At 43.2% G+C, this 17875-nt stretch overlaps 1 protein-coding gene across 3 annotated transcripts in view; it reads right to left on the bottom strand.

Moving 5' to 3' along the window:
- Window positions 1–554: 554 nt before the first annotated feature.
- GAB3 (GRB2 associated binding protein 3) overlaps window positions 555–17875 on the bottom strand; it is a 110774-nt gene continuing 93453 nt past the window's right edge. For 2 of the 3 annotated variants that reach the window (XM_089781843.1, XM_075940966.2), the window contains 7 exons: window positions 16937–17412; window positions 13516–13571; window positions 11930–12185; window positions 9525–9606; window positions 5607–5709; window positions 3249–3362; window positions 555–2896 (listed from right to left, as the gene is read on the bottom strand). In XM_089781843.1, coding sequence (XP_089637969.1) covers window positions 2780–2896; window positions 3249–3362; window positions 5607–5709; window positions 9525–9606; window positions 11930–12185; window positions 13516–13571; window positions 16937–17412 — 1204 coding nt within the window. In that variant the 3' untranslated portion in view covers window positions 555–2779. The remainder of the gene's footprint in view (window positions 2897–3248; window positions 3363–5606; window positions 5710–9524; window positions 9607–11929; window positions 12186–13515; window positions 13572–16936; window positions 17413–17875) is intronic. The other variant, XM_089781842.1, reaches the window with a different exon arrangement.

Below are 17875 nucleotides of genomic sequence, written 5' to 3'. Positions count from 1 at the left end.
AGGGCAGCTTGCTATCACTAAGCATTTGGGAGCCAGGGAAGTGTAATGGAATTTAATTCCCACTTCTGGAAATTGAGTTGCACCTCACACTGCTCCTAAGCAAGCTGCTCTTTTGCTGAAAAGCTCATCTTGTCTTGTGTTTCCTTAACTCTGTCAAGTACATCATCAGCACACACAAAGCACATTCAGTGACAGTCCATTTGCATAGCCCTATAGACACAGGCCGATATTTTGCCTCCCTCCTCGAAGTAAAAGGAATGCTTTGGGGCATGAAAACAAATCTCTTTGTAGCTGTGATACTTTCGATCTGTGCCAGCCTCCACAGAGGTGTGCTCTGCACCACTGAGTACCGGCAGGCTCCCTGAGTCCTGCCTCCGATGCTGCAAAACTCGATGAGGCTGGTAGAAGATTTTCCTTTTTCTAACTTATCAACAGAAAATTGATTTTTCAACATTAAAATGTTCATCAGAAGTGTCTGCTTTCTGCAGAAAAGACTGAGTTTTCCTCTATACCTTTCTGTCCAAAACGGTCATTTTCAGGGTTTTTTTTGGGGGGGGGGGGGGGGGGGGCGGTTTGGACATAAAGTCATTTTCTACAGACTGCAGAAATACCCCATTTTCTAATTAGCTCTAATCCAGTGGTCCCCAACCTTTCGTGGTTGCTGGGCCCCCGGGGGCAGAGCTGCTCACTCACCACGCTTCCGGGGGTGGGGCCACGCATACGCTGCGTGCCCGGGGGTGAGGCCGCCCACGCACCACACGCCTCAGGCCGGCACCACGCATGTGCCGCGTGCCCAGGGGGCAGGGGCCACTCATGCACCCTGCGCCCAGGGCTGGCACCGCACATGTGCCGTGCGCCCGAGGCAGGGGCCACCCATTGCGCCCTGCGCTGGCACCACGCATGTGCCATGTGCCGGGGGCGGGGCCAGCCCAGATGTTTTGGCGGGCGCACATAAATGCCCCGGCAGGTGCCATGGCACCTGCGGGCACCGCGTTGGGAACCACTGCTCTAATCCATGACACTTTTTGCCTGCAAACTGGGGGATGTGATTTTCCTCCAATCCAATAAATGCACAGATCACCCCCATCCTTCTCACTGGCAAAACCAAGCCAACTTTCTTTGCAGGCTCACCAATGGGTTTTCCACTGATGAAGCAGCAAGAACGGCAAATACTTCAGCTCTCTTGAGGTAGGAGAAAATGATGTTTCCATCAGCTAAACTGCCCTCTTCTAGCAATGCAGTGAGAATCAGGTAGTCATGGCTTTCAAACTTCCAATGGGCTCAATTGTGTGACGATAACACAAAAGGGGGTTTGCATGAAATGCACCAGAGAAGCTTGAAAGGCTAGCAGAGACATTTCTTTGCTATAAACAACATTTTTTCTACTCCCAGTTTGGTAATTCAGCATTTTTGGGCTGTCAATAATTTACAGTAACATAGTGTGGTATCAGCAGATATGAGGAGGAGGAATATGAATTTGGATCCAGCACGAAGGGAAATCCTCCGTAAAACTCCTATTACTGAAGTCCTCACTCACAAGAGTGGTTCTGGGAAACCCAGTGGGTTCTCTAGCATGAGTTATAGACTAAACCCAATGGGGTAACTGATAGGTGGCAGACTTTCTTGATTTCATGGCTCATACACATTTGAACTAAGGATTTTAAGCAAACTGATAAAGTTAAATACATTATAAAACGCACACTTATCTGATCCTGAGATTGTCCCCATAACAAATACCCAAGTAGAGAAGTTTCCTGAATACATGTCTTCACATCACTGAAGTGTATTAAATGGCTGTTGTACACAGGCAGAGCTGCATGCCTACCAATGCTCCTTCCATCATTATTACCTGATTGCCTGACACATTTGCTAGGATGAGGCTAACAAAACTCTTAGTCCGATCATCACCACCAGGAATTTCAATTGCAATTCTTCTTTTGCAGTTCAGACAAAAACATTCTTGATGTTTTGCCAGCCTTTCCAAGACTTGTAGAAACAGGCGCGCACAGCTTCCTTTTTTATTTTTTGGCCATCCAAGAACTGTGTGTCTGCAGCTTCCTGTCACAGGAGCTGCTGTGTTGTGCTGAAGAAAGTCCTCACTGGAGGGAGAAAACATCAGGAGCAATTGGACGGGGAAGACGATGACGTGAACCGCAACAGAAAAAGGAAATTCAATATGATGAACGTCAGTCAGGGTGTTGACTGCTACGCATTCCAATTCCATCGGTGCAAAGACCTATTTATAGTGTCTAACAGTGTCACTCAACTCGGATAGTATATCTGGGGGGAAATATGCTCCAAAATTCTGTTTCTTAAGCACAATATATATATTAAAATGTTCTTTTTGTTTTTCAGTATTTTAGCCCTTAGTCAATTAGTCACCAACACCTTTCTGATACCAGAAGCTATAAACAGCCTTAGCACCTGCAGTATTTGTAGAAAACAGCCGTAGCAAAAAGAAGTTACACAATACAGGGAAGATAAGATGGGGTTAAATGATCAATGCAACATGTAGTGACATTTGTTACAATTAAATGTGTGGTTGCTGCAATCAGGCCAAAAAACTGTACCATGTAACTTGCTTGCAAGGGGTGGCAAAGAAGATTAATGTGTTACTTTCATAATCTACAAACCACTCAACAAACCAGCTGAACTTGAAGGTTTTTCCTTCAGAAACCACCAGGATCTTACATTGTCTTCCTCTGAATTCTGCTGTTACAGCTGCTTGGTTAAGAATGTTGTTCCAGTGCAAAAAAATGAAACCCCAAATCTTCCTCCTTTAAACCTTAGATTGCCTCACATCTGTCCATTCCTGTTTAGTGTTCTGTAGGGCCTGAGTCTTCTGTTCATCTACTTGGACATAGTCTACTCTCTGCTCTTCCGAGAGAAAAGGTTTCTGTAAGGTAGAGAAAGAAACAATTGTTTTACACGAGAGAGAACATGGATGCTAGTAAAACTGTTTTTTCTCCCCTAGTCCTCCTTTTCTTTCTTTTCTGGTCATTTTGCTTCACCTTGAAGATACAGTAACATCAGCTGACAAGAGCATTGCTTTGCAGTCTGTTTTTATCCATCTTTCACTTTGTCACCCAGCCTCAGCACAGTGAGATACGAAAACATGCTCTAGGGGTTAACTCCATCCCAGAGCAAGGATAATTATTTTTTTGCCTTCAATAAGATCCTGTTGCCTCCATCAGAAAGAGAAATCAGGATGTACAATAAATGGTGGGATTTGCATAAATGATTCTTACCTTCTGTACAGGGGATGGGGAAGCAGAATTAAAATCCAATGATAAGTAATCAAGGTTGGACTTCCTTGACCATGGGAAAGCACCACCACATGGAGATGTTGCCTGCTTGTCTTCCTGTTGTGGAATGAGAGAAACTTTTAATGAGTCATTTAAAATCCTAAAATCAGGAATCTCAAGGGAAAAAGTTCAGACTGTTCAGTATTATTCCTAATCCTGCAGTAAGCAAAGGACAGTTCTGGCCCACGTGACTTCCATAGTATGTCAAGGGTACATTCACCAACTAATTGCAAGATTTTAGCAATATCTAATTATGTGACTGTACAAAGAAATTCAGAAACTCTGATTCTGGCTAATTACAGGAATATGGGCAAAATGGAGTGGGTGTGATTTTCATTCAGATTTAGCAAAACCTTAGTAAGGATTTTGTTTTGCAAAACCAAAATTGGGGTGGCTTACATTTAGATCCTATTTCATCTAAGCCATCAAAGTTCTGGGGGCATGGCTAAATGGTTCTGGTTCATCTCCGACAATTGAATATCAAAATGAAGAGTTACAGAAGTTCAAAACATTTTAAAGGTTTTAGCTTTTTGAATGATACAGTTGGATTGTGATTATGACTAGAGCTGAGTTGACAATCTAGTGTGTAGGTAGAGATCCAGACAAGTTTAATTTGGAGCTGGGAGTGAGGTTTCTGTTTGGAGTGGCCAATCGTGTAAACTATTTGTGCAATCATATCCAACTTGGAAATGGAAAGCTGTTTCCTTTGGGTTTTAGATTTAGAACCAAATCTGACAAAGCTGGCTCAGATCCAGGCAGGGCCAGCTGGATCATATAGGGGAATTAGGCAATCACCTAGGGTTTCAGGCTTTAAGGAGCACCAAATTAGACAGAAGTGATTTTTTTTATTTTAAAAAATATATCAACATGTTATCTCTTATAAAGGAAAGTATCAAACATTGTACTTGAGAAACAGTGCATCATTGCCATGTCAGAAGTTAAGTTTCATCTTGTGGAGCATGGCTGTATATGTAAATACAGGTATAATGTGTCACAGCATAACTTCAAAAGAGCACTGACTGGATTTGCTGCCTGGGGGAGGGGTCTGGCAGTTCAGTCACTCTCAGTAGCCCAGTGTTGGCCAGTCATACAGTTGAGTCAGTTTTGCTCACTTCTGGAGGCCATTCAGCAACCCACAACTGCTGTTCTGCCATCTTATGAGCCGTGATCCTAAAGGTGCTGTGCCCATGAATAATTTGAATTGTGTTGGACTTGAAAAATTTGGTAAGAGGTTATAACAAGATTGTAAAAGGAGAATCACATCTACTTATGAGATTAAGATTGTGTATTTATCTTACACGATTACTATTAATGTAATAGTAAAGCCCTGCAAAAGGGTTACAACTGAAAAACAGACTTCATTCAGTATGAAGGAATAAAGATTTTTATAGCTTCCCAAAAATCAGTTCCTTTGGAAGGAAGACAGTTGCAGCTTAAAATGCAACATTTCATAGAGCTGACCAGAAACGCTGTGTGCAACTCAAAATGGTTAAAATGTCAGCCACTGGGCAGTTTACCCCATGCAGTATGATTGTGTTAGAATTAATGAAAAGTTGAAAAAAATCAATAATAATATTTATTTTTATTTTTACATTGTTCATTTCTAATGCCAAGTAAATAAAGATACAATTTCATTCTATACTTCTCATTTTTCTCTATATTGAATGAAGCGGAGAGAGGGTGCTGCCAAAGTCAGAGCTCGTGTAGGTCACCAAAAACCCTTGTGCCAGTCATGAATCTAGGAATTCTAGATCAACTCCACCTGAAATTTGGAGGGGATTAGGTTCTGGCCTATTTCTAGAATTAATGACGAAAAGGGAACCACAATGCCAGGATGTTTCTATTTTATGTAACGGGAAGTAGGGTTAAAACAGTGAGCCAAAACAGGAGTAATAGGAGACTTTAATAGGAGTTCTGTTGCAATACAACGTTGTGTGTGTTCCTTTAGGAAGTGCACTGTCTGTCATTTCCTAGGAGATTCTACAGGGCACCCTGTAAAAGGTGAAAGGACTTCGTTTTCCTTTGCTTTTAATGAGTTCTCTTGTAAATATGCCTGATCCCTTGGCACTGCTCAGCAACGTTTGTGGGGAAACAGCTGAGATCTGCATAGCAGAAAAAGGGCTTCCCTTATCTCTTTATAAATCAGACCCAGTGTTTTTAGTTTAAAACCATTTGATTTTTTTTAAGAGGGCAAAGGACAAACCTGCTGAACATTTTTCTTAGAAAATGAACTTCAGAATTCTCAGGCCATGTGACAGAGCAGAATAGAGCAAAGGATAGCTGTGTGAAAGTGAAGATTACCATTTGAATGTAACTTTCTTCCTCTTCTCCGGAAACTAAATTGGCAAATATTCTTGCTGAATTAATACCGTCTCTTTCTGGAGAGATAAAGCTTGTTCGATTGCTAGGAAAAAAAACATAGGAGAGGTTAAGGAAGCATCTTACAGATGCTCTGAAAAGCAGCCAAAGTCTGACATGGCCCATATGGTGAATAAACCCACTCTCATTCTGAAGCTTTTATGTAGTAGCTATCCAAAAACATTATTTACCTATAAAGTGTGTTATAGTTACATCAGTAACATCTCTGGTGGATTTCTCATTTCTGGGATTTATCTCAACACTATAAAAGTTTGCCAGTGACAGCATGACAAAGAAGAAGACATCAGAGCAATTCCCTAATAAGGAAGGCAAATGGTACAGACATTCATCTGTGTAATATGTGCTGATGGAGCAGTTACTTTGTTGTATGGGTATCACCATTTCTGAGACTGAAATGAATTAATCAGCTACTGCAGATGCATGCAAAGCAAGCTGGCTGGCTTTGAACACAGTACAAACACATGTTATCTATGCTTTGGAGATCTCTGAAATTTAGTCCTTTTAAAAGTAAAAAAATTAGCTGTTAATCTGTCAGAAGCAGTTTGTATAATATAATTGAAACCTACTACAAATCATCACAAAATTACTGCATCTTGGCAAACATGGCTGGTAAACCAGAGATTAGCTGTGTACTTCATACAACATAAACTTTTTAATCCAAACAGTTATCCTTTTGGTTTTCACTTTATTTGTTCTGAACTCATGTGGTCACTTAAACTTGTTTGGTTTGTTTATAGAATCATAGAATACTAGAACTGGAAGGGACCTTGAGAGGTCATCAAGTCCACCCCCTTGCCTCACAGCAGGACCAAGCACCATCTAGATCATCTCTGATAGATGTCTATCTAATATGCTCTTAAACCTCTATACTGATAGAGATTCCACAACCTCCGTAGGCAATTTATTTGTGTTTAACCTCCCTGTTCGTTAGGAAGTTTTCCCTAATGTCCAACATAAACCCCCCTTGCTGCAATTTAAGTCTATTTCTTCTTGTCCTATCATCAGAGGCCAAAGAGAACAATTTTTCTCCCTCCTCTTTGTAATACCCTTTTAGATACTTGAAAACTGCTATCATGTCCTCTCTCTGTCTTCTCTTTTCTAAACTAAACAAGCCCAGTTCTTTCAGTCTTCCCTCAAAGGTCATGTTTTCTAGACCTCTAATCATTTTTGTTGCTCTTCTCTGAACTTTCTCCACATCTTTCTTGAAATGTGGTTCCCAGAACTGGACACAATACTCTGAGGCCTAATCAGCACAGGGTACTGCAGAAGAATGACTTCTTGTGTCTTGCTTACAACACTCCTGTTAATGCATCTCAAAATCATGTTTTTGTTTTTTTGTTTTTTTGCAACAGTGACACACTGTTGACTCATATTTAGCTTGTGGTCCATTATGACCCCTAGATACCTTTCTGCTGTACTGCTTCCTAGACAGTCACTTCCCATTCTGTATGCATGACACTGATTGTTCCTTCCTAAGTGGAGTAATTTGCATTTGTTCTTATTAAACTTCATCCTGACCATTTCTCCAGTTTGTCCAGCTCATTTTGAATTATGACCCACCCTATCCTCTAAAACACTTGCAACCCCTCCTAACTTGGTATCATCTGCAAACTTAATAAGTTTGTACTCTATGTGCCAATATCTAAATCATTGATGAAGATGTTGAACAGAACTGGTCCCAAAACAGACCCCTGAGGAACTCCACTTGTTATGCCCTTCCACCATGACTGTGAACCATTAATAACTACTCTCTAAGAATGGTTATCCAGTCACTTATGCACCCACCTTATAGTAGTACCATCTAGGTTATATTTCCCTGGTTTATTGATAAGAAGGCCATGCAAGACCATATCAAATGTCTTCCTAAAGTCTAGGTATACCATGTCCACCACTTCCCTCTTATCCACAAGACTTGTTATCCTATCAAAGACAGCGATCAGATTGGTTTGACTTGATTTGTTTTTTACAAATCCATACTGACTGTTACCTCGCAACTTATTATCTTCTAGGTGTTTGCAGATGAATTACTTAATTATTTGCTCTATTATCTTCCGTGGCACAGAAGTTAAGCTGACTAGTCTGAAGTTTCCTGGGTTGTTCTCATTTCCCTTTTTATAGATGGGCATGACATTTGCCATTTTCCAGTCTTAGTATGAATCATAGAGCTAGAAGAGACCTCAGGAGGTCATTAAGTCCAGCCCCTTGTCAAAGGCAGGTCCAATCCCAACTAAATCAACCCAGCCAGGGCTTTGTCAAGCCGAGACTTAAAAATCTCTAGGGATGGAGATTCCACCACCTCTCTAGGTAACCCATTCCAGTGCTTCACCACCCTCCTAGTGAAATAGTTTTTCCTAATATCCAACCTAGACCTCTCCCACTGTAACTTGAGGCCATTGCTCCTTGTTCTGCCATCTGTCACTACTGTGAACAGCCTCTCTCCATCCTCTTTGGAATCTCCCTTCAGGAAGTTGAAGGCTGCTATCAAATCCCCCCTCTTTTTTCTGCAGACTAAACAAACCCAAATCCCTTAGTCTCTCTTCATAGGTCATGCACTCCAGCCTCCTAATCATTTTGGTTGCCCTCCGCTGGACCCTCTCCAATGCTTCCACATCCTTTCTATAGTGAGGGGCCTCACCAGAGCCGAATGAAAAAACCTGATCTTTATAGTTTACAATGTATTAGCTCCTCAATGCTCCTCTTCCCTGCAGACCTTGTATGGCAGTAAAATATATCAGATTTCACTACCCAGGATATGCTGGCAGGGATGTTCATGAGGCGGCACTGACCTTGTGGCTTTGCCAAATACGCCAGGTACACAGCACCTAAGGGGTTACCCAGTTTTTAACTGCTAACCTGGAAGCCTGGGGAAGATTCTGATGGCAGGCATCAGAATGCCTGTCTCTGACAGATGGACAGCTTCTCCCAAGATAGCAAGCCCTTCCTTGGAGGACCTGACAAGTCAGCTAAAAGGCAGTATTGGACAAGCCACGGTTCAAGTGCCAGGCACTAAAAGGATCCACACAGGAAAGCTTGTGAGAATTTTCTGCTCTCCCAGATATTTTTAAGGGAAAAAACTGGCAAACTACTTCAACCTTTTCCCATCAGCTCTGAGAACCTATTGCTACCATTCTCCATGCCAGTGCACTTCATCCCAAACTACCCGTAAGCTTCCCTTCATTGCTTCTGTCCTACCAGCCAAGAGTTCCTGGCTGTAACTCCCTTTGGGGCCCACTCATACCATGGCTTTGTCATCACTTGGGGAGAGAGACTCAAGGCATTTCCTCCGCCCTACAATGGGTTTGCAGTGACAATAAATGAGGAGCAAGAATAAAGTCTCCACTTCGATATGGCAGCGCAGAACGTCAGCCCCGGGTCATCAGGCCAGCCAGGCCTTTACATTAGTTTAGTTTTCCTGCCCTTTGCCACATTCATCTTCAAGAACAAAGATATTTGGAAAAATGTTAGCAGGCCTGAGGGCTAACATTGCAGCAACTGTACCAGAGAACAGATTAGCTCCAGTCTCCTAGAAACTTACATAAGGAGGCTTCAAAAAAGAGTTTAGGCTTTGAGGTAGCTCTAATATGCAAGAGATCCAAAACACAGAATTTCTCACGGCACTGTCTGAAGGGAGTTCACTGTGTCTGTCTTTAAAAGGAGCCTTTTTTTAATGGCAGCAAAAGCCTGTGAATTGCTGGAAGGAGCCCCATGGTATTTGCATAGCATGTTTGTTGATAGACTTTGCCAAAAAACTATTTCTTGTGGAATGTGATGTTATTTATAACTCCATTTCACAATACTCATGCTTAAGAGGTTTCAATGTGAGATTTCTCATCTACTCACTAAGGCACAGTCCACATCCTGGTCAAGGTAGCGTGTTCCCGGATTGTGGAGAGATTTCTCAGATCCAGCGGAGGAGGTCGTGCTACAAATGGGTACAACAGGAATTTTAAAAGCAGGATTTATTAATGGTTTAATAACATAAATAAGTGGGTGACCCTCCTTTAGCCTGGTGGTGCCGCCCACATGTGGCCTTGATGAAAAAACTGCAGATAGAAGCCAGCTAGAAAATCCAGCTGGTAGGGACAGAAACAGCCAAAGCAGGGACTGTCAGAAGCATAGAGAACATTCTACATTTCTGACTGGACCTACTCTGCCTTGTACTGAATGGCTGTTTGCTCCAACTTCTTCAGCCTCTTCACCTCAGCTTTACTCAGGATTTGCCCCTCTTATCTGCATCTGCCCCATCCTGTTCCCCTCCTCTCATTTCCCTTCCTATTTAGCTGGTCACCTCCTAACTAAACCCTCCATTCCACCTGCCAAAAAGTCCTGGAACTAACATATCATTTGCTGCCATCACATTGTTCACTTTGCTCATGTGCTCTTCCTTTTCCCCACCTTGCATCTGTGTTATGTGTTTAGACTGTAAGCTCTTCAGGCAGCAACAGTCTACTCCTGTGTTTGTACAATGCCTAACACAATGAAGCCCTATTCTTGGCTGGCACCTAGGCACTATCATAACAAACATGTTGGATAATAATGGTTTTCTGCCCTGGAGACTGAAGTCTTCTGTGGATCCTAAAGCAAGCCGCTAAACAAGATGGATAGCAGAAGAGCAGACTTTCCAGAACGACTGTGAACATGCTTGTGAACTGTGAACATGCTTGAACCCTGTGATGCCTCCACAGGGGAAGGGCTACTGCAGTCTCCAGCTCCAGCCAGTTCATAGCCTGCCTTCTGAGACCGTCACTGCCCATTGGGGCACTTAATGAGGTGGTGTTTTCTGTGATGTGAACATCTCTCCATTGGGAAATGGACTGAGGCCTTCAACTCATTTCACGAGGTATAACAGTTTACTCGAACTAAGGACTTACTTCGAGTTAACGTTTGACTGCCGTGTGTAGCTGCGGGCAGTTAGTTCAGATTGGGGGGATTTAAAAATGGCGTCCAAATGGGAAGATGCAAATAAAGCCCGGGATAGTTAAATCCCGGGCTTCATTTGCAACTTCGAATGCCTACATTAGCCTCCCTAGTTCGAACTAGGGGGCTAGTGTAGACATACCCGATGTATGTGAATCACTGAGGATTTGGAGGTGGCATGAGGCTGGGGGAAAAAACCTCTCCCCTTCAACAAAGCACTGGAAGGAAATTGTAAAGTAAAACCTATGGATTTCTCCTTCCCCCAGAGTCATCCTTAGCCATATAGTAGGGGATGGAGCCCCTAAGTATGCAAATGTTTTGTTGCCACATTCATGGAGTGTCATAGGACTGTTGAATACAGGTCGTCCCCGACTTACGAACGTGTTGACTTACGACCGTTCGTATTTAGGACCAACCTTCCATTAAGCCGGTCCCTGAGTTACGAATGCGATCCATGCTTACAAACAGCACGGTCACATTTAAATGAATGGGATCCGACTTACAAACAGATCGAGTTATGACAAAGTGTTTGGAACATAACTCGCTCGTAAGTCGGGGACGACCTGTATCAGTTTTACAAATATACTCAGTGCTAGGGCTTTTTCTCTGGCTTTTCTCCTGTGTCGCGAATGGACAAAAGCAGTGGTCCCTAAACTTTTTACATCATGCCTTAACCCTTTCTTCCCCCACCCCAGGAGCAGGCTGCGATTGGGGCTAGAGTTGTGGAGGGGGCTATGGCTGAGAGCAGGGCCGGGGCTGGGACAGAGGGCTGGGGGTTGGGGCTGAGGCTGGAGCCAGACCGGGAACCAGGGGCCACAGTTGTGGCCAGGCTGTGGTGGGGAGCGGGGCTGTGATGAGGCTGGGACTGGGACTGGAGCAGAGCTAGGAATGGAATGAGCCTCTGTGACCCCCCCCCAAATTCCTCTGTGTCCCCCACCACAGTCTGGGGACCACTGGATTAAAGCACATCATTCAGCATGCCCCAAATTTAACAGCCAGTACACAGCTGTTATTGCACTAGGGTCTTTCTTTAAGGACCTTAAACATCCCAGCAAAACAGAGGCCAGCTTGGTGTTTTTTTTGTTTTTTTTTTAAATTTTCATGGCATTTTTGATTAAATAAGTGGTTTTTCCAAGGGTTGTTGGCCAAAAATGTTCTCCCCTCCAGGCTATTGGCTACCACTTTCCACCGCAGAGCTGGAGACACCTATAGCATGTGACATACTTTGTGATGCCCTGGGATGCCAGGTGCTACAGAAATGACAGCAGTAATCAGGGCTAGCAATGTACTAGCATCTAATTGCTTACTAGGTTGGTATAAAGACTTACATTTCCTACGGGGCTTGAGATCTCGATTCACTGGGGGTGGTTCCAGGTCTGTGGGAAGCTCCGGCAGGGGGCTGGAGAGCTTTTCATTGTTGACTACAGGAAAGGTGAAGGTCACTGAGCTTGGGCTCATGGGAGTGTAGCCGTCAGGTGAGCAATCAGGTCCTGGGATGGGTGGCGAGGTGCTAGGGCGCATGGGAACATAACTGTCCTCTGTGCTGTCTGATGCTGAAGAGTAGAGTGGGGTGAACCGACACGGCTTTTGCAAAGAGAAGGAAAAGAAAGAGCATTCCTGTTAACTGAACAGCTCTCATAATTAGGAAAGGCTAATCCAGACACTGCTACAAATTAGCTTGAGCTAAATCCCATGCTTGCATGGCCTAAGCTGAACTTTTGGGGTGGCCCATCTCTAGAATGATATGAACCAAAACTACCAAGACAAGGCTCCCTGGACTTTGGAAAAGTTCAGATCTGAACTTGGCAGCTCAGGCCACGATGGCTGGAAACCCAGGCACAAACGTATTGCTAGCATAAGCAGGTTCAAAGGGACTGCTTTCCGTGAAGGACTTGCCTATACCAGCAGCAAAGCTGAGCCACAGAATGAAAGGAAGCTTATAATTTAAGGAGCATGTTCACATGTCAATCATCTAACAGATAACATCTGGAGAGTTATTCCTTTGCAAAGGCAAAAGCTCTGAGTGCAGAGACATATGCTCAGGGATTACATTTAACGGCTGAGGATAAACCCTGCAGATTCATATTATGCTGCTTAATGCTGGTTGTGTATCAAGAGGTATTGACTACCAGTGGGGTAGGATCCATTTAAAATGTGAGAAAAACATGGCATCTCTCAAAGACAACAGAGTCTGCATCTGGCCTTAGCAGCCTAAAGGCAGCATAGGGCCTTCCCATTTGGGAGAATCCAGTTCTGGTTCGCAGGCTCCATGGATTGGTGAGGCAGAGGCAGCATGCTCAGCTCTTGGGGGCAGGGAACACCTGGTGGGAACATCACTGCCTTCGGTGTTTTCACAGCAACACTGACCAGCATCAACTAACCCTCAGCAGCCAAAAACCGGGTTAACAGGCCCTAAAAGAACATAACCTGCATGATTCTAAAGTGAGACAGAAACTTTCAATACATAGGGCTCCATTCTCAGTTGTGATCTATCCCTTTATTACAGAAATACCCCTTAGTGCCAGGGCCTCGGTGAAGAGCGGACCCACATGTTCTGCTCTACTCTGTCTCCACGGTTGCGGCATAGGGGAAGCATGGTGGAAGAGAAGAGGTGTTCTAGGAGTGTCAGGAGGGGCATGGCCAGGCTACTAAGAAAGACATCCGAAAGAGCAGTGAAAAACCCTAGTACCAGAACATCTGTGCAGCTTCTGTATCTTACAGCAGGGGCTGGACGAGCCGCTACACACACCAGAATACAGGCGGTGCGAATGTGATATAAAGCCGCCTGTGCCCTCTGCTTCCAATCCCGTGCTGAGCACAGGAGAGGAGTAACAGAGCAGCAGGTCACAAGACAATTAACACGCTTTATTCTGTTTTGTGCCAGTGTTTAAATATATGCAAATAGAGTACTTACCAAATTCAAACTAAGCCTCTTATCTCGACTTCTTAGAGAGCTTCCTTCCATGTCTGCTGGGGGGGAAAAATACCTCAGTGATTAACAATGTGATAAACAAAAGGGGAATGGAAGTGGAAGGATATAATTTTGGAGCAAGGCATATGGGATTAAAATAATTATGACTTTCTAAAGCTCATTAAATATCTTGTTAGTCTTCCTGGAATGGTAGAACCTGATGAAATATGAGATCCAAAATAACTTGCTATATAATAAGTGGGCTACTTATAATGTTATATTAGTTTTAAGCACATTGACAACAAGAAATCGTCAATGCACTCCTATAATCCTATTCCGAGTTCTCTCTAATCATGTCTAGATGAAGAGTAAGATCTTTGTCTACTGCACAAGGACTCAGAAGATCTGAGACTTAATTCCATGTCTCAGCTTTCACATCTGTAAAATGGCCACAATTATATCATAAAGGGGTGCTGGGAAGCTTAAATCATTATTGCTTGTAAAGTGCTCTGAGATCTTCAGAGCTAAGGCATTAGGCAAGTACAAATTATTTACAATGGAATACATGATAGTATGCACTATGGGAGGAGAAGTATGTCCATGTGCTAATGATGAGCAATCCTAATACACAAGTGGTTTAGAATAAATTCACCTTCCATTAAGTGAAAAGGTCTCTGTCACAATGACTGCTAGTGCAAATTTTGTTTATGCCACTTGTGTTTTCTTTTTGGTTTTTACTGTGTTTGCTTTTCAAAACAGATGCAAAAATGGTTGTAAAATATATTCAGTTAATCAGCCACTGGACAGAACTAGAGTGATTGTTTCCATTGCCTACGGGATAGAGGTAGTGTCCCTGTGAAGCAAAAGTGGGATTGAGTGGCAGATTGTGTTTGCTTGTTAAGATTTGCTCTAAATCTATGGCTGTACATTGGCATTTGCTTTTGGGGAGTTTATTTAGAGAAGAAAAAAATGTAACTGGGAGAGTGAAAGGGCAACTGGCTGCCTCTTACCTTTCAAACCCTTATTTTTCTCCCTGTGCTTAACCTGTCCATCTTTCCCCCTTTGTAGATAATATCTATAATGGAGAAATGGGCCATTTCCCTACTTAGATTCTGTAGTGTAGAGCTTGTCTCTGGAATGCCATAAAATATTAAATAAATATTAGGGGTATATAGAATATAATGGAGTATGATACAATCTGACTGGGAAAAGTTCTCGTGTAGCTGGATTGGGGTATTTTTTTGGTAGTGATACAACAGTGTAATAGACAATAAAAAGATGAAAAAAATTAAAGAAACTATATTATCAGTGCCTAAAATAAACCACTTTCTAGACAGTATTTATTAGCATCTTGTACTTTCTCAGTTACACAGATTTTGTATTTCTAGAACTATGCTGATCAGAAGAATGATTTTTTTATCAAAATAGTTACGTTGCTAGTGTACATACCATAGATTAGTCTCCTTTTCATATGGGAATAAGCTATGCTTTTATAAAGCATCTTTACACTTGTAGAACTGAGTTAACACTAGGGGGTTGTACTGCTTTATTTATACTGGGATAGTTAAAGCTGTACAACTTGCATGTGATAAAGCTTATGAACAGACAACTCGCCAGGGGTAAGCTCATTTCATCATCTCAACTAGTGAGAAGTAGCTGGACCATTGGTATGTCTACTGCAGATCTCAATTTTGATTCACATTCATATTTATATTTTAAAGTCAGAAATAGCTTCAGCTACAGTTGGAGTATAAAAAGAAGAAGCAATGCTTATTAATTCATTGCTGCCCCCTGTCAGGCAAAGATAACCTTGCAGCACGTTCACAGAATATGACATGTGGGCACTTAATCCTCTTAAATGCACTTCAGCGTAAATTAAAATGGAGAAATATTAACTATCTCCAGTTAGATTGTGTTTGTGAGAGAGAGAGACACACGCCCATTAGTACATAGAATATTTCGCAGGCAGCCTTCAATTATAACTGATTATTAAGAACACTATTTCCAGCTATGGGTGTTTCTTCTAAAAGCTTCCAAGAATTGCTTAAACACTGATAAACAGAGTGTGCAAACCCCTCTATGTTTTGGCCTTAAAAAGAAGATCTAAACACACAGGCTCTGTGCAATGTATGGGTGACAGTTTAAACTGCAGAATAAAGGAACCCAATCAATAATGCTGAATCAACCTGTTGTTGCCTCCAATTAGAAACTTCTGGCTTCTGTACAACACATTTGATAGTTTCCAACTAGACATTTTATCTGCTTATCCTGTTCTAGGGCTCTTCAGAACATAATTATATTGGTGTCACACTGTAGCATGACTCACACTTTCTTTCTTGGGTTCCCCCGCCCTTCTTATTCTAGCAAAGTCTCAAGAACAGGTGGAATAGCCTTGTTCTGCTTCAGTGCAGCAGAGTGTCCTACTTTATACCCAGTTTTCTAGTGAGGCTTATTGAGATACAGGGGCATCAATAGACTGGCTTACTATCACACTGGTGTCACTGGTTTATCACCAGCTGTCCATCACCAGCTTCTTCCTGTCTTCCAGGCCTTTGCTCTCAACATGCCAAGTGATGTCTTCCTTCCATGGAGTGTACTACATGGAGCAGTAGAGGTACTGCACTTAAAGGGGCATTTCACTCAAATAAGCCTGAATTTTTATCATTTAAGGATGTAAAAAATTCCGAGAGCCATGTAAGTGGAAGTTAAGGCTTGGAGTTAAGGTTGACAGGCAGGCCTGGTTGGGGTTGTTTTGTATGTGTATATGTTTGTTAAAAATTAACAAACAGAATTCACAGATTGTCACATTTGGGGACATCACAGCTAACACTTACACGGTTAATCCTACATAGAGGAATAGGTGCTGTATGCAACTGAGGGATACCACATGTGCCTCCAGGCTGCATTGATACTTGGCAGTGATACTTGGCATACCTGTCAGTGACTCACTGAACTGCACAGTGGCCTGCGGGGTTACTAATGCACAGAAAGGCCTGCGCCTGTATGTAGTGGCCAGTTTTGCAAAAGTGCTTAGCACCTAGTTTTCAAGGCGAGAAGAAAACCGGCTCACCCAGGATCACTCCCCTAGCGTCCCAGAACCAGGGGAAGAACATAAAACTCCTGCCTCCCACTCCTTCACTCTCACTGGGCAGCACAACCTGCAACCTCTGCCGCTTGGATCCCCACTTTGGGAAGTGCACACTCTCCAAGGCTTGGCTTTAGACATGAGCAAATGAAGATAAAATAATTAAACATACTGGGGATAAAATACTCATTTTAGTTCCTAAATTTCACATCTATTGTTAGGCTGAAATGTGCTAATGGCTGCCATGAAGCAGAGCTTTGATCACAGACCTGAGTAAAACTGATGGAGGTGATCACAGTGTCATGGCACAGCAGCTCAGGAGGGGAAGGGAAGAGTTACCTTTCCAGTGACGCACGTTATCCAAACTGGACAAGGAGATTCGTCTCGGCACCAAGGCAGCCTGAGCTCTGCAGATCCCAGCATGTCCATTCTGAAAAGCCACATTGGGTGGCTCCTCCCCCCTCCGGTCTGAGAAATGGGTTGGTTTGGGTGGCCGGGGCGGTGGCGTGTTAGACAAAATATCCAGGTTGGTTACACCATAGGGCAGTGTGGTTTGGTTTTTCTCAATCTGGAAGGTCGGTGTTAAAGGAGGCCCTAACAGTGGAGAGGAGGAGGAGACATCACTGAATGGCCCGTTAACATCTATGCTTCTGGGCAGAATCCCATGATTTGCTGGCTGGCCCCCATCTTGGTGCATGATGCCGTTGCTGGATGACAGTGCATGAAGGGAGGGCTGAGACTGCAAGGCATCAACAAAAACGTCATCTGATGAAGTCTGCTCCAGGGATCTGTCGGAATTGGACCAGCTGTCACATCTGGATGGAAGACAAAGACCAAATTCTGTATCTGTGCTCTACCACTGTTGCAAATGAACTAGTATGTGCTCCAATGAGTTCACACCAGTGTTCCCTCTATGCTGAGCGGCAGCACAGCTTCACAGGTGATTAATCGCCCCACCCACTCAGAGGCTGAGGGCTCCATGCACAGAGCTGACTGACTAGGTGGGGCTGATTAATCACCTATAAAGCTGTGCTGCCATGCAGCTTAGACTGGCTCACACTGTATGCCAGATATATGTATACAGAGCCCTGCACAGATGTGGATAGCCACAGATATAAAGGAAATATCTGCACATTTGCAAGGTTCTAGAATCTAGATACAAATGTGTATCTGCATCCATATCTACAAAAATAAGTGGCGGATATCTGCATCCACAGCCGTGGATGTGGATACCCATGGATATAAAGCAGCTATCCACAGGTTTGCAGGGCTCTATAC

This window comes from Pelodiscus sinensis, chromosome 13 (assembly GCF_052426305.1).
Source record: "Pelodiscus sinensis isolate ZL-2025 chromosome 13, ASM5242630v1, whole genome shotgun sequence".
NCBI lineage: Eukaryota > Metazoa > Chordata > Testudines > Trionychidae > Pelodiscus > Pelodiscus sinensis.
The sequence above is the reverse complement of the archived record's forward strand: the minus strand, read 5'-3'. Positions and strand labels throughout refer to the sequence as shown.